An 18148-nucleotide genomic window follows, 5' to 3' on the forward strand; every position below is an offset into this window, starting at 1 on the left:
AAGCATGCCTTAGGTTTAATACAAAAATATAAGAATTTCAGGATAAAAGCATTAGCTTTAAAAAAGAATTTTAAAATCTTTCTAGTATTAGTAACTTGTATTCTTTAAAATTTAGTTTAGTTTTAAAAAGATTTTTGCTAGGTAAAAAAAATCAAATTTTATGTTAGTTTCTTGGTTTAAGGGTTTCATCACTCTACAGATACTAAAATTTCAAACTCCAAACTGAAACAAAGCTCAAGCCTAGAGTTTAAATTCCCAGTGGATAGTTCTTTTCCACCTCAAACCAAGTGGAAGCAAAGAAGCTTCCCTGCCATGCCATTCGTGGCAGGAGGTTTTTAGGGCTTCTGAGGGTTTATGTTTTACAAAGAAGTTTTGGAGGAAAACCTCACCTTGGGGGCCCAACATTTACAAGCTGCAGAAAATGAACTGGCACAACTATTTTTTCCTTCTTTGCAGAATTGTTTAAATTAACATTAGAATGCTCTGTTTATTAAAGGTTAGGCCTCAGCCCTAAAAGTTTTTAAAATAAACTTAATTTTAGCCCTGGCTGGTGTAGCTCAGTGGATTAAGCACAGGCCTGTGGGACCAAGGGTCGCCAGTGTGGTTCCTGGTCAAGGAGCATACCCAGGTTGCAGGCCAGGTCCCCAGTGTGGGGTGCATGAGAGGCAACCACACGTTGATGTTCCTCTCCCTCTCTTTAAAAACAAAAAAATTATAAACTTAATTTTAGAATAATTTTAGATTTGCAGAAAAGCTTGAAAGACCCTTCACAATTCCCTTACATCCCACACTGAGTTTTCCCTAATGTTAACACCTTCATTACCATCATACATGTCAAAAAACTACTGTTAACTACTGTTAACTAAACCCTAACAGTACCCTAACAGTAGTTAACACTACTGTTAACTAAACCCCAGACTTTATTCAGATTTCACCAGCTATTCCACTAATATCTTTTTCATTCCAGAATCTAATCCAGAATCCACTGCATTTAGTTTCCCATCACCCTGACACTAGAAAAGAACTAATCAGCTGTTTTGTAGAATGTACCTCAACCTGGGTCTATCTGACTGTTTTTCTCATGATTAGGCTGAGTTGTGAGTTTGGGGTAAGAGTATCACAGAGGTGAAGTGCCCTTCTCATCACATATCAAGAGGTACATGATATCAATATGATTTATCACTGGTGATCATTTGGCTATAGTAGAGTGTTTGCCAGGTTTCTCCACTCAGAAGTTACTATTTTTCCTCTGAACACTATTTGGAAGCAAGTCAGTCTCCAACCATAAAAGGAGTGAGTACAGTTAAGCTCCACTGCCTGAAGAGGGGACTATGTATACATATATTTTGGAATTCTTTAGTAAACAGCTGTCCATTCCCCAATTCATTTTGTGCAGCTTGTAAAATCCTAGGATAGTTCAATAAATAAACTTATTCAATCATTTACACCAGTATCACTCATAAACATTTTTTGTATTTTAGATTATAATCGAATCGTTTCAGTTTTGGCCCTTGGAGCTTTTTCAGTTGGCTCTTGTGCCCTTTTGCTATGACCTCATTCCTTTGTTTTGTTTTTTACTCTGGTAAAATACAGATAACATAAAATTTACAAAAATATAAAACACTTCAGTAATCTGCATATCCTTGTACAGTGGCCATGAAAATATACTTTGTATTATTCCAATTTTAGTATATATGCTATTGAAGCAAGTACCCTTTTGTTTTTTTGAGTACTTGCTTGGTTTCTGATCCTTGGTTTCTGAAGATGCACCATTCATTCTGTGTTTTTCCTTAACCCATCTCTAGAATCAGCCATTTCTCCATATTCCTTTTATTATATAGAGTGGTATTAGAAACCAGGATCCAGGTGCTGGTGCTTTTCGGGGGTGCTTAGTTTCAGTGATAGCTCATTTTTAATCCATCTTCCCAGTGCTCTAACTGATCTGAAAAATGTAAATTTCTGCCCTGGCTGGTGTGGCTCAGTGGACTGAGCAAAGCACAGGCCTGTGAAGCAAAGGGTTCCTAGTTCGATTCCCAGTCAAGGGCACATGCCTGGATTGCAGGCCAGGTCCCCAGTGAGGAACACATGAGGGGCAACCACACACTGATGTTTCTCTCCCAGTCTTTCTCCTTCCCTTTCCCTCTCTCTAAAAAAAAATAAATAAATATTTTTTAAAAATGTAAATTTCTGTGACATAAATCACTGTATTCATTTTACAGTTAAAATATTTTATTCCAAACTCATGTTAAACTTGTCTAATTTTCAAAAACATGTATTAAAATCTCCCACAGTTGTATTCTAAACAAGAAATTCTTGCTTATTTTATTTTAGGGGTGTACATTTACTTTTAGGTTTTTTTAAAGCTTTTATTTATTTATTTTTAGAAAGAGGGGAAGGGAGGAAGAGAGGGAGAGAAACTGCAGTGGGTAAGAGATACATTGATCGGTTGCCTTTCACATTCCCCCAACTGGAGATCTGACCCACAAGATCTGACCCAGGCATGTGCCCTGACTGAGAGTCAAACCAGCGACCTTTTGGCTTATAGGCCCACACTCAGTCCACTGAGCCAAACCAGCCAGGGCTATATTTAGTTTTATGACACTTAGTTGTTATAACTCTTATAGACTGTGTCCTTCATAAAATGTGCTCCTTCATCCTATTTAATGCTTCTAGTTCTTAATACATCTCATTGTTATTAAAATTTGACTCATGCTTTCTTTTTGTTTATATCTTTTGTGACTTTAAACACTCTTTCACTTACAGATTGTTATTTTATGACTCATTCTTCTACACAACATAATATAGTTGGATTTAACCTGGTCACAATTATTATAACAGTTAATAGGCTTCATGTTCTCCTTTCTTGTTACTTTATTAGTTGTTAATTTTTATATTTGTATTTGTTTCCTCTTTCCCACCATTTATACTGGTTTAGACAATTGCTATCCATTGCACATTTCAACCATTAATTAACAAATGAATAGTCTGGAATAATTCCAAACTATTTGGACCATTATTCCAATTGCATACTCCTATTCATGAATGTTATCAAGATTTCAATTTTCAAGCAAGATGTTCTACTGCATCCCTAATAGGATGAGATCTTGAAAATTATTTTACTTGCACCCCACCCCTCACAATCCACTTGCCAAGAAAAGACCTTTAAGAATCCTTTTACTTCTGCCTTTCCATCTCCCCAACAACTAGATTTTGCAAGAATAGTATAATTGTGTCAAATTATAAATATAGATAAAATGTTTTAATCAAAAAAACTTAATCTAACTTTTAATCTAATTTTTAATCAGGTAATAATACTTCCCTGCCTAAAATACCCCAAAGGCTCACACTCTTCGGATTATCTGAATAAAGCTTTTTAAAATATGCATCCTAGCTGACCCCACTAAGACTCACCTCATAACATTTCCACTTTGCTAATAAAGTTCCAGACGCATTGGCTCTTCTTTCTGTTCTCTGGACATGCCACACTCATTCCTGCATTAATTTTTTAGTACCACCTCTTTTCTACCTGGAAAAACCATCTCTATGATCATGGCTTAACAGACTCCTCATTTAGTCCTTGGATAAATGTTAGTTTCATTGTAAACAGTTCATCAAAAATTCAGTCCATACTATCATTATCTACCACATCATCTAATTACACTTCTCTGAAGAGAACTTACTATGTCATGTTTTCCTTATTCATTATTAGTTTGTGCCCATCAAAATTAAACTGTGGGAGAGCAATGATTTTGCCTGTTTTTTTCCATCTGTATTCTTTGCCTAGAACATAGCCTGCTTATGGATAAATAGTAAGAATTAAAAAATGTGTATATCTGCCCTGGCTGGTGTGGCTCAGTAAACTGAATGCTAGGCTGAGAATCCAAAGGTTGCTGGTTTGATTCCCAGTCAGGGCACATGCCTGGGTTGTGGGCCAGGTCCCAGTTGGGACATGTGAGAGGTAATCAATCGATCAGTGTCTCTCTCAAACATCACTATTTCTCTCCTTCTCTTTCTCCCTCCCTTACCTTCTCTAAAATAAATAAAATCATTTTAAAAAATTTTAAATGTGTATATCTAAAAGGCAGAATGTATTTAGAAATGTATTTGAGGTCAAATATTTGAATAAACACTGCTACACAAGGATAATAATGTTTTTAAAATTGAACCACTGGCCACCATGCTGAGCCATTATATACTAATTCAAAATATTAATCTGTCAGTTAATGTACAAATACTGTAATTCGGACTCTGAAAGGCACTCTAAACATGCTTATATTTATTGATTGTAAAGGCTGTTTAGAAATTAAATATGCCTAGATTCTCTAGTCTCTTTACTTACTTCCTAGTTTATTTCTACTATTTTCACATTCAATTACTGTTTTCTTCACAATATCTTTCATTATGTGGCAAGACAAGTCATTCTTCTCTTCCCCCACTTAATGTTCTTTAAAAAGAATAAATCTGTTGCTCTTCTCAAATATTTGTTCTTCTAAATAAGCCTCAGAATTTTTCAAATTTTTTAGTAAAGTCACTGAAATTTTGACTAAAACTTCATTAAATGTACTTGAAGGATTTTATAATATATAAATAAGTAATACATATCATTATTTATGTTATTATAAAGTAAACAAATATAAACTTACTTTATATTTATTTACAATATTTAGAGTCATATCAAATAACCATCCAAGAATATACACCTCAGATTATGTTCTTTACATACATTTATAAAGAAGTTACATATCATTAATTTTTTTACTGGATATTTAATTTTAGTTGCTACTGTGAATGAAATCTTAGTCTGTTCAATATATACTCCAATTGATCAGAAGTGAATAAAATACTTATTAACAACTATTAGTCTTGTGGTCTATCATAATGGTTAACTCTTATTGAAGTTTCAGATGACTCATAATTACAAGAAAGACAGTATCATCTGAAATATAATTTTATTCTCAAATACCCTGAGACAACAATTTAAAATGCTATTACATACTGGTATTACCTCCCTGCAAAACAATTAGCAGTACTTACCAAAAACATTAAAAACGTTTGTAATACAGCCCAAAAAATGCACTTAAGAAATTTATATATAAATCTGTTAATCACTGTGTCATATATGTAACAGTAAGAAAAACCAGAAATGGCCTAATAGGTAAATAAATTATGTATCTTCAGGACAAGCTATTATGAAGTCATTAGTATTTAGAAGCCAACTTAATGGCAAGGAAAAATGCTAGAGCATACTGTTAGGTGAAAATTCAGAATACACATTTTTATTATGACTCTACATGTGTAAGGTATATTAAAAAGTTATTAAGAAAAAATGACTAGAAAGAAATATATCAATATCCTAATAACGTCTTGGATGACGTAGCTCATAGGGTTGGGCCTCTTCCCGCAAATGGAAAGGCCCCTGATTTGATTCCCGGTCAAGGCACATCCCTGGGTTGCAGGACAGGTCCCCAGTTGGGGCGTGCGAGAGTCACATCTATGATTCCCTTTCTTTCTCCCTCCATTTCCCTGTTGCTAAAAATAGATAAAATCTTTTTTAAAAAGCTTCTAACAATGTGATTTTTAAAAAATTTATAAAATCTCTAATTATAACACTTATCTTTTCAAATACACCCTTTAAGTAAACATTTCTAGTATTTCATATTTATTCTTTCATTGTATTTTTTTCATTTTTGTACCTTTCTGTTGTTTCAAATTTCTCTAAAATATGCACATATTCTTTATAATAAAAAATAAAATTTTAAAACTTTAATTTAAAAATCACTATGTGCTTCAATTTCTTAAGGGTCAACAGGTTACTTTAATAAGGGACAAGAAAAAAAGAAACAGTTCTAACACCAGATTAAATATTCTAAATTCCTGGCACTGTCACACACACTATATTCACAACCCATCTATGAGTCAGAAATTTGAGTCATTCAAGTTGTCAAAGTCACCCACTAGCAATAATTTTTTTGTTTGTAGGCTCTGGATCTTAATACTGTTATTTATTTATTATTTATTTTAGTTCAGTTTTACACTTATTACATACCTCACTGTGGTATGTAATACCATGGAAAAGATTGCCTTCCACAAGTACCTAACTTTTGCTTATTAGATAAACCATTCTCTTACACAAATAAATCACTTAGTTACAACACTGATTGTCCCTCATGTGTTAAGGGACTTTATTACTCTAAAAAACATCAGAAAAAAAGATAAAGATGTGGCTTAGTGTTCACTGAGGGAAAAAGCTTATGTGAAAAAATATAAAAAGTGAAATCTACTGACACAAAAATTGTTCTCAGATTATCTCTGACAAAGCTAAACAAAATAATTTTAGGCAAGGATACAAAGGATTAAATGGCCTAAACTCAACCTAATAATAACTAAGCCACCAAATAAATCACTCAGGTATATTTATTACAAAGTATTTAGAAAAAGCTGCTGCTGCACATCTAGCCCCTAGCATTAATCTTAGTACAAAAGACAGAAAGCATTTCAGTACCTATTAGTATCACAGAAATTTCAAATTTTACATTGTATAAGTCAGTTTTAAATAATTATTTCATCAGCTTCTCACAAACCTTTTAAGTTCAGCAAATATTACCATATTCATTTTAGAGTAAGCCATGTACCTACTGATGCTGGTTACTTATTTCTACATCTCTGACTTTTCCCCAGTACTATCCCAACAAGAATGTAAGCAAGCTTCAAGAGGGTAGGAATTTCTGTCTGCTCCCAGAAGAGCACCTGGCACAGAGTCTTTAAAATATGTACTAAATGTACAAGTGAATAAATTTCTCTACAGAAATATGCATAAGAAGCCAAAACAGTCAGAGAAAAAATTAGTATAAATCCTCCAAGACTACATTTTTTATTATAAATAAAAAATAACGTAAAATCTTTACATCATTCTGATAATACAGCAGTAAGTACATTTTATCTATAGTATAGTATACAAAAAAGAATTTATTTGTTTAAAACAAGTCTGTTTAAACATGATCACATCAAGAGTGATTTTATATATATTCTCTGGCAATTTTATTTAAAACATCTAATTAATAGCCTTCTAAAACATATAGTCACCTATGAGTTAAAAACTTAACATATGTAAAATGAGTCATCTTTATCTGACAATAATAATGATTTACTCAAGAACAAAAATAGGTACCATGGGAATATAATTTTTCTTTCCTAGAAGACAGGTAGCAAAATTTTGCATAACCCATTCATTTAAAGCAAGAAATATTTGTGAAGTATTTCAGAATTTAAAAATATGCCTAAATCTTCTGCTGACAGGATCATCTTTAAAACTGTGTATTAGAAACTTGGGTGTTCATACATTTTATAAAATTTTGCAAGTTGTATACTTTGCCTTCTCCATACATTTAAACAAAATTAGAGTTAAAATTATGTCAATAAAATCACAGGATGTCCCTTCTTTTGACCTCCACCAATTACATGAAAGTACTTGTTTAATACAAGGGCTATTAACCCATTTTGGGAGAGAAGACTCATAAAATGCTTTTGAAACGCACAGGACAGCAAGAAAAAATATGCAGACACAGAAAATATTTTACATACATACGTTGAGCAGAGAAGCCACTCATGTGGACATTTGCCTTAGTAGAATCACAACCATTTCGCTATTCAAGAAATGTATATTCTCATGAATTTGTTTCCATGTTATTTACATTAAGCAACATTTCTGCTAAAGAATGTGTATGGCATTACTGTCACAAGGGAACAACCAGTAATCATAAAGTTCTGTTATAAATTTTTGGATCAGAATATGAATACATTTATTGTTAAGAATTTTACCTCCAAGCTTCAGGTATTCTAATTCCATTTCCCCCCTTTACTGAAGTGTAACATATAACAAGAAAGATTTTAATAATGGAACTGAAATCAACTTTACTACTAAGGCACTTACTTAAACATTCTACCTTTAAAAGGAAAGTAGTCACACACCAGTATAAATATATAATAACCACTCATGGAAAAATGTGTATTAAGAATTATGATGAAATGCTACCCACATAAATCAAGTTGTGATTTAATAATATCATGTTGTGATATTAATATGTCTCCTTTCATTAAAATAATTACTAAGTTTTAATGATGACTCTAATCTATGGATATTTTTCAAAGCATATAAATCATCTGATATTTACTGTTATACCCATGCTCTAATTTCATCAATATTAAGCTTACCTTTCCTTTTGGTCCAGACTGCTTAAAACATGAAAAAGAAAAAAAATGTAAGAGGCAAGACCTCATTTATGATATATTATTGTAGGCTTAGTAACTGTAGTCAATAAGGCAAAAAGTTAACGTGATTAATGTTTTAAACACATTATATATGTTACATACTACGTTCTGAATCTTGTCAGATAAATTTTTTAAATTTTTATCAACACAAACAGTTCATATCTAAACATTTAAGGCAGAAAAAAGAATGTACAAAGATATGAAAAATTACTGAAAGTTTTATTTAACCATCAAACATTTGAGGATGTTATAGTAGTTATATAAATAGTCTTCAAGGAACAATATAATTTCCTAAAAGGTATAGAATTTTTAATGGTTCCAATATGAGTTGTGATTATTTGCTTCTGAGTAAGAAAAAAATTTTTTAAGGTTGAAACTTTTGCACCAAAGCCTTAGTATATGGTTTGGGACATAAGGAAAGACCTACAATTTACAATCATGGACTCTAATCACATGCCCAATGTATAAAAGGTGCACCTTCTCCACAGTCATAGATCATCTAAAAAGCTATCAACATCAATTACTTAAGAGTAAAATTATAAAAAATACTCAATTACAGTATGATTAAATTCTAGAAATATTCTTTTTTACTGTAAAAGTAACAAAGTATTTGGAACTCAAAGCAAAACATAGTTTACAAAATCCTCAAGTGCCCATTATGAACCCTTGTATTCTTATCATGTGGAATATATAAGTATCAATTTAATCCTAACAAAAAAAGAAATACAGTAACTTACAAAAACAACACTGAAAATAAACATTTATTTTTAAAAATATTTAAGAAAAAGAATTATTATGAATTACACGATGCCATATTTCAGATTTTACCTTTGCTATTTAAAAAAATGGAATAACATGAAGCTCTGGCCAAGATGGAGGTGTAGGTAGATATGCTTTGCTTCCTCACACAACCAAATGAAAGATAATAACCAGTCTAAAAACAAAAACAACCAGAACTGCCAGAAAATCAAACTGTATGGAAGTCCGACAACCAAGGAGTTAAAGAAGAAACATTCATCCAAACTGGTAGGAGGGGTGGAGACAGGAAGCCTGGGCAGAGAAGGCGTATAACAAGGTGGCAAATGGCAGTCCAGGGCAAGGGAGGCAGTGGCCAGCAGACCAAAATACCCTACATTCCAGTGTGGATAAGCCCGGAAGAACAACTGGGGGGTAAGACCTTGCAACCAAGAGTACCAGCATGAGAAACAAAAGCCTCAACACCTCTGACCACAAAAACCTGTAGGGGTTGCAGTGGTAGGAGGAACTCCCAGTTTCACAAGAGAGTCTGTTAAAGAGGTCCACAGGATCCTAGAGCACACACAAGCCCACCCTTCCAGGGAAACAGCACCTGAAAGGGCACAATCTGTGGGGAGTGAAGGAAGTGATGAAAAGTGGGATGAGAGGCGAGTAAGCTACCAAGCAGTATTACTCCCTCTCTGACCCCTCCCTCACATACAGTACTACAACCTCACCCTAGCAAATACCTTAGGTTCTCCCCCTTACAATGTAACAGGTACAACAGTTACATTATATTTATATTTAAAAATAAATATAAACCAAATGAAAGAACAGATCAAAACTCTAGAAAAAAGTGCTACACTATAAGGACATAGACAATCTATCAGATGCCGAGTTTAAAACACTGGTGATGATGATACTCACAGAAATGGTTGAGTACAGTTGCAAAATAGAGGAAGAAGTAAAGGCTATGCCAAGTGAGATAAAGAAAAATAGACAGGGAACCAACAGTGAAAGAAAGGAAACTGGGACTCACATCAAAGATTTGGAACAGAAGGAAAACAAACATCCATTCAGAACAGAGTGAACAAACAAGAATTCAAAAAAAAATGAGGAGAGACTTAGGAACCTCTGGAACAACTTTAAATGTTCCAACATCTGAATCATAGGGATGCCAGGAAGAGAAGATGAAGAGGAAGAAATTGAAAACTTATTTGAAAAAATAATAAGGGAGAATTTCCCCAATCTGACGAAGAAACTAGACATGCAAGTCCAGGATGTTCAGAGAGCCCCAAAGAAGCTGGATCCAAGAAGAAACACAGCAAAGCACATCATAATTACATTACCCAAGATTAAAGATAAGGAGAGAATCTTAAAAGCAGCAAGAGAAAAGAAGACAGTTATCTACAAAGGACTTCCTATCAGACTGTCAGCTGATTTCTCAAAAGAGACCTTGCAGGCAAGAAGGGGCTGGAAAGAAGTATTCCAAGGCATGAAAGGTAAGGACTTACATCCAAGATTACTCTACCCAGCAAAGCTTTCATTTAGAATGGAAGGGCAGATAAAATGCTTCCCAGAAAAGATCAAGTTAAAGGAGTTCATCATCACCAAGCCCTTAATATATGAAATGTTAAAGGGACTTATATAAGAAAAAGAAGATCAAAACTATTAACAGTAAAATGAAAACACACAACTATCAACGACTGAACTTAAAAAAAAAGAAAAGTTAACCAAACAACTAGAACAGGAACAGAATCACAGAAACAGAGATTACATGGAGGGTTTTCAGTGGGGAGAGGAAGGGGAAGAATGAGGGAAAAACATACAGGGAATAAGAAACATAATTGCTAGGCACAAAATAGACAGGAGGAGTTAAGAATAGTATAGGAAATGTGCCCTGGCTGGTGTAGTTCAGCACTGGCCTGGCAACCAAAAGACTGCTGGTTCAATTCCCAGTCAGGGCACATGCCTGCAGGCCAGCCCCCTAGTGAGGGCATATGAGAGCATCACGCTGATGTTTCTCTCTCTTCTCCTTCCCCTCTGTCTAAAAGTTAATAAATAAAATCTTTAAAGGAATAAAAAATCATGAAATGTTTACACACACACATATATATGTATGTGTGTGTATGCATGCATGTGTCTATATATATATATATAGACAGATAGATATTAAAAGTATAGAAAATGAGGCCAAAGAACTTATATGTACAACCCATGAACACGAAATAAGGTGGGGGGGGGAATGTGTATGGGAAAGGGTATGCAGGGTGCAAGGGGATAGAGGGGAGAAAAAAACTGGACAACTGTAATGGCATAAACAATAAAATATACTTAAAAAGAAATCTACAAAATAGAAATAAAAGTGGCAGTATTTGTCATAATAAAAATATGGGATAACCTGTATAAGTTTATGTTGCATAAATGACAGAAAAATAAGGAAGTATTATCTTTACACCTCTATTAAAATGAAGCAAAATATAAACATAAAAGTTTAAATATTTACTTACGTATGTGTATTTTTTTCTTATGGAATTATATTTATAGGAACAGGAAAATGAATACCAAAAGTTACATATTAATACCTAATCTATCCATTTCCAACTCTACACTTATGCCCAAGAGTTTATTACGCTCTTGTTTTATTTTATTTTATTTTTTTTTGTTTAAACTCACCTGTATGGAGTAAAAGAAAGAGGTAGAGAGGTAGTAGCAATAGAAGAAAAAGGTTTGGTTCTTTCAATAAACCAAGGGAATTAGAAAGAAAACAAAAACAACGTATGTATACTCATGCTCATTTATTATGATATACCTAATTTATAATTCATGGTACTTCTATGAGATTCCTTAGTGTGTACGTATTATCCAGCCCTGCCCTCAAGGAGCTTATATTATTTAAAAATAAAAAGTGCTTTAAAAAATAGAGAGTGAAGCCTGATTAGTAATGTAGGACTTTGTAAACACGTCAATATACATTCTCCCTCCACTATTTCATTCTTGAACTAGTGGTATACTAGTGCTCTCAAAGTTAAGAAAGAAAGAAAGGGAGGGAGCAAGCAAGGAAGGGCTGATTGAGTCTATTATCCATGACTTGATTTAGACTTCAAAAAAGTAATTTCAAAGTACTGTTTTTACTAATAATTAAATCTTGCTAATTCCAGGAGCCCATTTTCCCATTTGTGCATATACTTTTGTGGATATTCCTTTCCCCATGGGCTTACGAGGGTTTTTTTACCTATATTTAATAAAAAGCGAAAATGAAAAAAAGTGAAATGTAAACAAAACATAAATCAGTAAATGTGCTCTTGTAGCAAGAGCTTTTGATTAAAGTTAGGAGTGAAAATGGTATCGGGTTACATATAGTTTTTAATTTTTACATTGCTTTTTTCTATAGCAAATACTATCATCTTCCTCCATCACTATTAGTGTATAAACAATAATTCTTTTAATATGAATTAACATTTGAAATAGCAGTAAGAAAACAGGCTAGAACTGTAATGTGATCTGATACATTAATAATCTTCATCTATCGGTTTTAGATTAAAAGGTGTGACATACTTGTTCCCATTTCTTACTAAGATCTGTAAATTATTCAAAATGCAGGTCTGATTTACTGAGGAGACAAGTTATAGCACTAACCCCAAGAAGAATAGACTGCATGTATGAATTACCAACTGGTGGCATTTTCTTTAATTTCAAATCAAGAATTGAGAAAATAATAAAAATTAGAAGCTATAAAAGCCAATGTGCTCACCCTCATCTGAGACCTGCACTAATGAAAACCCATGTAGAAACCATCCTTTCTTTATGACTTTGAAGATGTGGTTCCTACTGCATGCAATGTTCTTGTTTAACTAGTGCACTCAAAAGCTACGTTAATAATACTCTGTACATCTCTACTATTGCATTTACTATGTAATCATCTGTTCACTTGTCTTTCTGACCTCTACCTTAATCAAACTTGAGCTTCAAGGCATGGACTTTGACATATTCATCTATGACTACACTGTGCCTCTCTATGCCTGCTATGTAGTATGAAATGAATGTTTTTGATAGAAGAAAACTGGAAAATTTTTCAATGGTTTGTCTGAATTTCAAAATCTTTTTACTGTCAGTCACAGAGCAACAAGAGGAGTAAGAAATGCTTATTCTGTAAGTAAGAAAGGTAGAATCTGTCCTGCTGACATAACTCCTCAGGTTTTCCTTATTGTCCCTAGTTGTTCTTGTCAAGTATTTTCACTAAGGACCATTTCTTTAAATACAAATTAACCCAGTTTTGTTTTGTTTTGTTTTTAAAGAAACAATACTTTACAAGCTAATACCATTTCTTTTTAAGAGAATCTAATCTTTCATGCACATAAGGAATGGTACACATGCAAGGCAGACTGTGTGCTGAGACTTAGAATAAAACAAAACAAACTAATTTCCAGATTAAAGTCAGTTTTTTAACACTGCCAATGAGGAAAGAAGGGATGGAGAGAACAGGTCACAGTGCAAATAAATCCAAATAACAGATAACTTCAAAAGCATTATTTTTGGTTGTAGAATATATCACTTGATTACAAATTAGTATTTCAACGTTGAGCACATTTTCATAATATCAAGTACACAGACATTTATCAGTGATGGATTCCATTAATGAGATCAGTGTATGAGAAACTATACCCCTCTCCTTTAATTATTTATTTTTCTTGTTTCTGCCACATATAGGCCAGAGAGCTTGATTTGTGTACTTTATAGTAAAGCAAGCTTATTTATGTTATGTGCAGTAATTTCTCTTTTTAGTTGAATTTCTCAAATATTTTACATTTTGTACTCTGAAAACAATGATAAAAATAATATGTTTAAACAAAAAAAAGGTTTTCTCACTATCCTAATATGAGAAACATTTAAGGTTTTTAAGTCAAAAATGTATGTTATAGCAAATCTATGTACATAGTAAACATAGCAATGGTTTCTAAAAGTCAAGACACTGCTTCTGAATAAGTAGCAGTCTCACTTAGTATTTTTAAATAATGAAGAATGGCATCTAGCATGCATACCAAATCTTTAAATTTTACTGCTTATAAAAATTTTTATGCAGCAATTCAATGCAAGAAATAAACACATTATTTGTTAGAGCCTAAGAATTTCTTAGTCAAATAATATTGAATGAGAACTGAAATTTCATAACCATTTTTTGATAGTTATGAAAAACCTCAAAAGCATTTAAAACACTTTCCCCACTGTTATTCTCATTAGTTCAAGGTTCAAAGTAGTACTCTCAAAACCAGTGAGAAAATCCAAATCTGTTAAAACTACTAAAACACAAAATTTTTCTTAAATATTTAAAAATAATAACATGATTTATTTTGATACCATAAAATCCTATAAACCTTATAAGAAAACTATACTGTAGTTTTAACTAGTTTTATTCATCAGAGGTAAACTTCCAACTGAAGATTTCTGTCAGGTGCTTTAAGTTCAATGTTGTAAAGAAATTAGGGTAATTTAACTAGAATATAATGCAACTGAGTGGCTTTTATTTAAAAAGTCTCTATTTACAAAATGTAGTTTATTCAAAAGTTGCTATAAAATAATAAAATTCTAGGACATAAATTATTTCAAAGACATGAACATATCTTTATAAACATAGACACAGTAAAATTTCACAAGTAAAAATTGGTTTTAAAAAAGTAGTGAAATAACTCTTATTAAGGGGGATGGTATGGATATATTAAACAAAGGCAACAGAATCCTTACCTTTGAGCTGCTGTTTTTACTAATGGTATCTGTGAATTAGCATGATGAAAACATCTACCATCAATGACAGTTCCAGAACATAATGATGCATTTGATGTATTTTCACTGCAAATTCAAGAAACAAAGTAAAAAAAAATTACATACACATGTGCAAAATAAATCCTTTAAAATCTGAGCACATAAACAAAATCACTTAAAAAATTTATAGATAAACCCAACTGGCCATGTTAAATTGTCCATTAGGAGTTCTCCACTTTCTGAATTTGTCTCTGAATGTTTCCAATAGTTCATGAAAGAAGATAAAGAGTAAAATAGTAAAACAGAAATCAGGAATTCTAAAAGAATGCTTTGTACTGTAAGATTTCTGATAAATTAATTCAAATATATTTTCTTTTTCTATTTAGAGGCTATTTATAAAAAGTTTTTAACTATAAATACTAGTTTTCTTACATGCCAAAATAAAAATGTTAATTATAAAAAAATAATAATGAGTCCTAAATTCTACTTCTGACTCCCCCACTGACTCAAAAGTTACTTAGCCTTTATAAAGCTCAACTGTCTGTCTGTAAATTGACAAAGCAGAAAACGAAATAGTGATTTTCAGCTGTATTTCTGGGAGATGCCCCATCATGTCAGTAATAGTGATTCACTATGACAACTACTAAGAAAGACTGAGTTGTATCTAAAAGAGAAATAAAAAATCTTTTAAAGTAAAAAAAAAAAAAAAAAACCCTTACTGAGATATTCCAGACAAGACTCCCCTAAATGAGACAGGACAATCTACCCAACAATGACTTCTACTTCTATTATCATAACCGAGATTTTACAAACTACATAAAAGCAAGTTCATCTTATAAATCTTAGTCTACTGAAAATTTTCTTGCAATATATTTATTTATAACCAAGAAATCACTGTAAATAACTCCATTCCTAAGAATCAAAATCCATACACTGGGACAACTCTACTTCGTGGCCCTACTAACAAGAAGTGAAAAGAAAAGTATAGGTTGGGCCAGTTGGCCACAAAGATAGTTTTAGTGTCAAAGCCTTTATATTTTCTATAGGAATGTGTGGTGAAGTGCCTATACCTCAGTTTCTTTTTGTTGCTCAACATGTTAAGTCCAATTGGGTTGCCTTTTAAAGGTTTTAGATTTTCAGTCTTGTTTCGCCTTGCATATGTCTTCCAGGAATCACCAGAACCAGTAGCAGCAATTTCAGACTGACGATTTTTTAACTGGAAAAAAATCCATAGGTGTTATAGAAACAACAAATACTATAATATGATAATTTATCAACAGCTACTTTAAAATCCATTTATGAACAGGGTAGTAAAAAGTACCAGCTATTAAGGAGGAGTGGGAAGGATGGCAGCGGCATAAATCCAAGAGTAACTAAATTGCAATACTTTTTTCCTAAGTACGACACAAATACGTAGGAGGATGGGTACTTATGACATTATCTTCTTTTCATTTAAATATCTCTAAAGATATCTGAGAAAATGAAAAGACAAAAACACAAGGGATGCCCTGGCTGGTATGGCTCAGTGGATTGAGTGCTAGCCTGCGAACCAATGGGTCACTGCTTCGATTCCCAATCTAGGGCACATGCCTGCGTTGCAGGCCAGGTCCTCAGTGGGGGGTGTGCAAGAGGCAACCATATGGATGTTTCTCTCCCTTTCTTCCTTCCTCCCTTCCTCTCTCTAAAAATAAATAAAAGATCTTAAAAGAAAAACATAAGGGATGAAGGTACATGATCTTAGGATAGCTCTTTACCAAGAGTAAAAAATAAACATCTCCCCTGCCTAACAGGCCTTGCTGCTATCTCTAGGGCAGTACAGCCAAATATAGTGTAAGTTATCATTTCAACTACAATGACTTTGGTCTTAGCATAGAACTTTCTATATGAACACAGAAACCATGATGCCCTCTTCATACTTTCAACATTGCAAATGATAATATAAATGTATCAATAACAATCACTTTAGGTAGATCACAGTATGACAACAGAATGGCCCATTACTTGGGAAGCTCTTCAAAAAGAAACCTACTTTTATCACATTCATTGCACAAAAAATTTAAAAGCTGCTTTCAGACTCAGGACAAAGGACCTCGGTTCTTAGTGATAATTTACCCAACACAAGATTTTAAAAATCATTCTTATATCCTTTAATTATATTTTTGAAACAACAGTGTAATATTTTATTTTCTTTTTTACTCTTTTGTAAGAAAATATAGTCATAAGATAGCAACTTGTCTCCCTTTCCCCTCCCCCTTATCTCATCTCTATAGAAACCTAATAGTTGCCACAAAAAAAGTCCTAAAAAGAAAGCTCACTGTGCCAGAACCATCTTTGTTTTTAGGTATATCTACATTACAAAATTCCAAAAGACCTATTTTTGACATGCTCCTTATCAAGTTCTGCTTCTTGAGACATGTCTTTACTTCGTAATCTTTTAGAGCCATGTACTTCAGACTCCTTCACTTTGGTAATTACTGGCATATTAGGTAATGCAGATCAATCTTCCCTCTAGTCCCTGAAAACAACTAGAAAAGCTGGACAAACTACAAATTTTAAAAAAAATGGGTGTCAGGTATCTGAGGGCTACCAAGGGAGTCAAGTATTAAGAAAACTCAGAAATCTGAGCCCAGAGTCATACTTTTCCAAAGGCACCTTTTGATCCCAAAGATACAGCTGAAAAGCTGAGAAACTATACTGAACTTCCAACAGATTCAGAGAGCTAAGGAGGCAAAAAGTGGAGTTCAAGACCTATCAAATATGAAGGACCGTGTAACCAACTCAAAATCTGGATTAGGACTACAGTCCATGAATAAGAGTAAATTAGAGTGAAATATATATTTCACTCTAATTATTAGAAATATATATTAGAGTGAAATTATATATTAGAGTGAAATATGTATTTCTCAGAGTGAAATCCAGTTTACAATTATCTCAACCTCCATTTCAATTAAGAGTAAATCAAAATAAGCTGGTTCAAATTTTGAGTAAATCAGAGTAACCTGGGTGGTTTGTTAAAACAAACTGCAGTGTCTGACCTTTACAGTATATTCTGAATGACCAGGTCTGGGATGGCCCTGAGAACTTGCATTTCTAACAAGGGCACAAGTGATACTGATATTGCTGACAAGAAGACATTTGGAGAAACATTGGATTAAGGTACTCTGAGACTGCTACTAGTCCTAGTTATTAGCCAGAAGTAAACATATATCCCCCCTAGACAAAGATAATACTGTCCTGCGCCTCAACTTATCTCTGATTTTTCATATGCAATAGCTACCATTCATAAGCAGGCCCATCAATCCAAGGGAAAAAACTAAAAATAGGAACAGAACAATGGGAGATAAAAATAATGGGATTATCATACTCTTTCATTTCCACTAGTAAA

General features: G+C 33.1%; 1 protein-coding gene and 1 pseudogene across 5 annotated transcripts in view; both read right to left on the minus strand.

The window, feature by feature from the left end:
- SENP6 (SUMO specific peptidase 6) overlaps positions 1 to 18148 on the minus strand; it is a 115718-nt gene that overhangs the window by 52381 nt on the left and 45189 nt on the right. For 3 of the 5 annotated variants that reach the window (XM_037034358.1, XM_037034360.1, XM_037034356.1), the window contains exons 4-6: positions 15834 to 15979; positions 14746 to 14850; positions 8212 to 8232 (exon numbers count right to left, since the gene is read on the minus strand). In XM_037034358.1, coding sequence (XP_036890253.1) covers positions 8212 to 8232; positions 14746 to 14850; positions 15834 to 15979 — 272 coding nt within the window. The remainder of the gene's footprint in view (positions 1 to 8211; positions 8233 to 14745; positions 14851 to 15833; positions 15980 to 18148) is intronic. The other 2 variants (XM_037034357.1, XM_037034359.1) reach the window with 2 other exon arrangements.
- On the minus strand, positions 1610 to 1709 carry LOC118978756 (uncharacterized; annotated as a pseudogene).

This window comes from Sturnira hondurensis, unplaced genomic scaffold (genome assembly GCF_014824575.4).
Source record: "Sturnira hondurensis isolate 20B ecotype Veracruz unplaced genomic scaffold, ASM1482457v3 Scaffold0022136, whole genome shotgun sequence".
In the NCBI taxonomy this organism is placed as follows: domain Eukaryota; kingdom Metazoa; phylum Chordata; class Mammalia; order Chiroptera; family Phyllostomidae; genus Sturnira; species Sturnira hondurensis.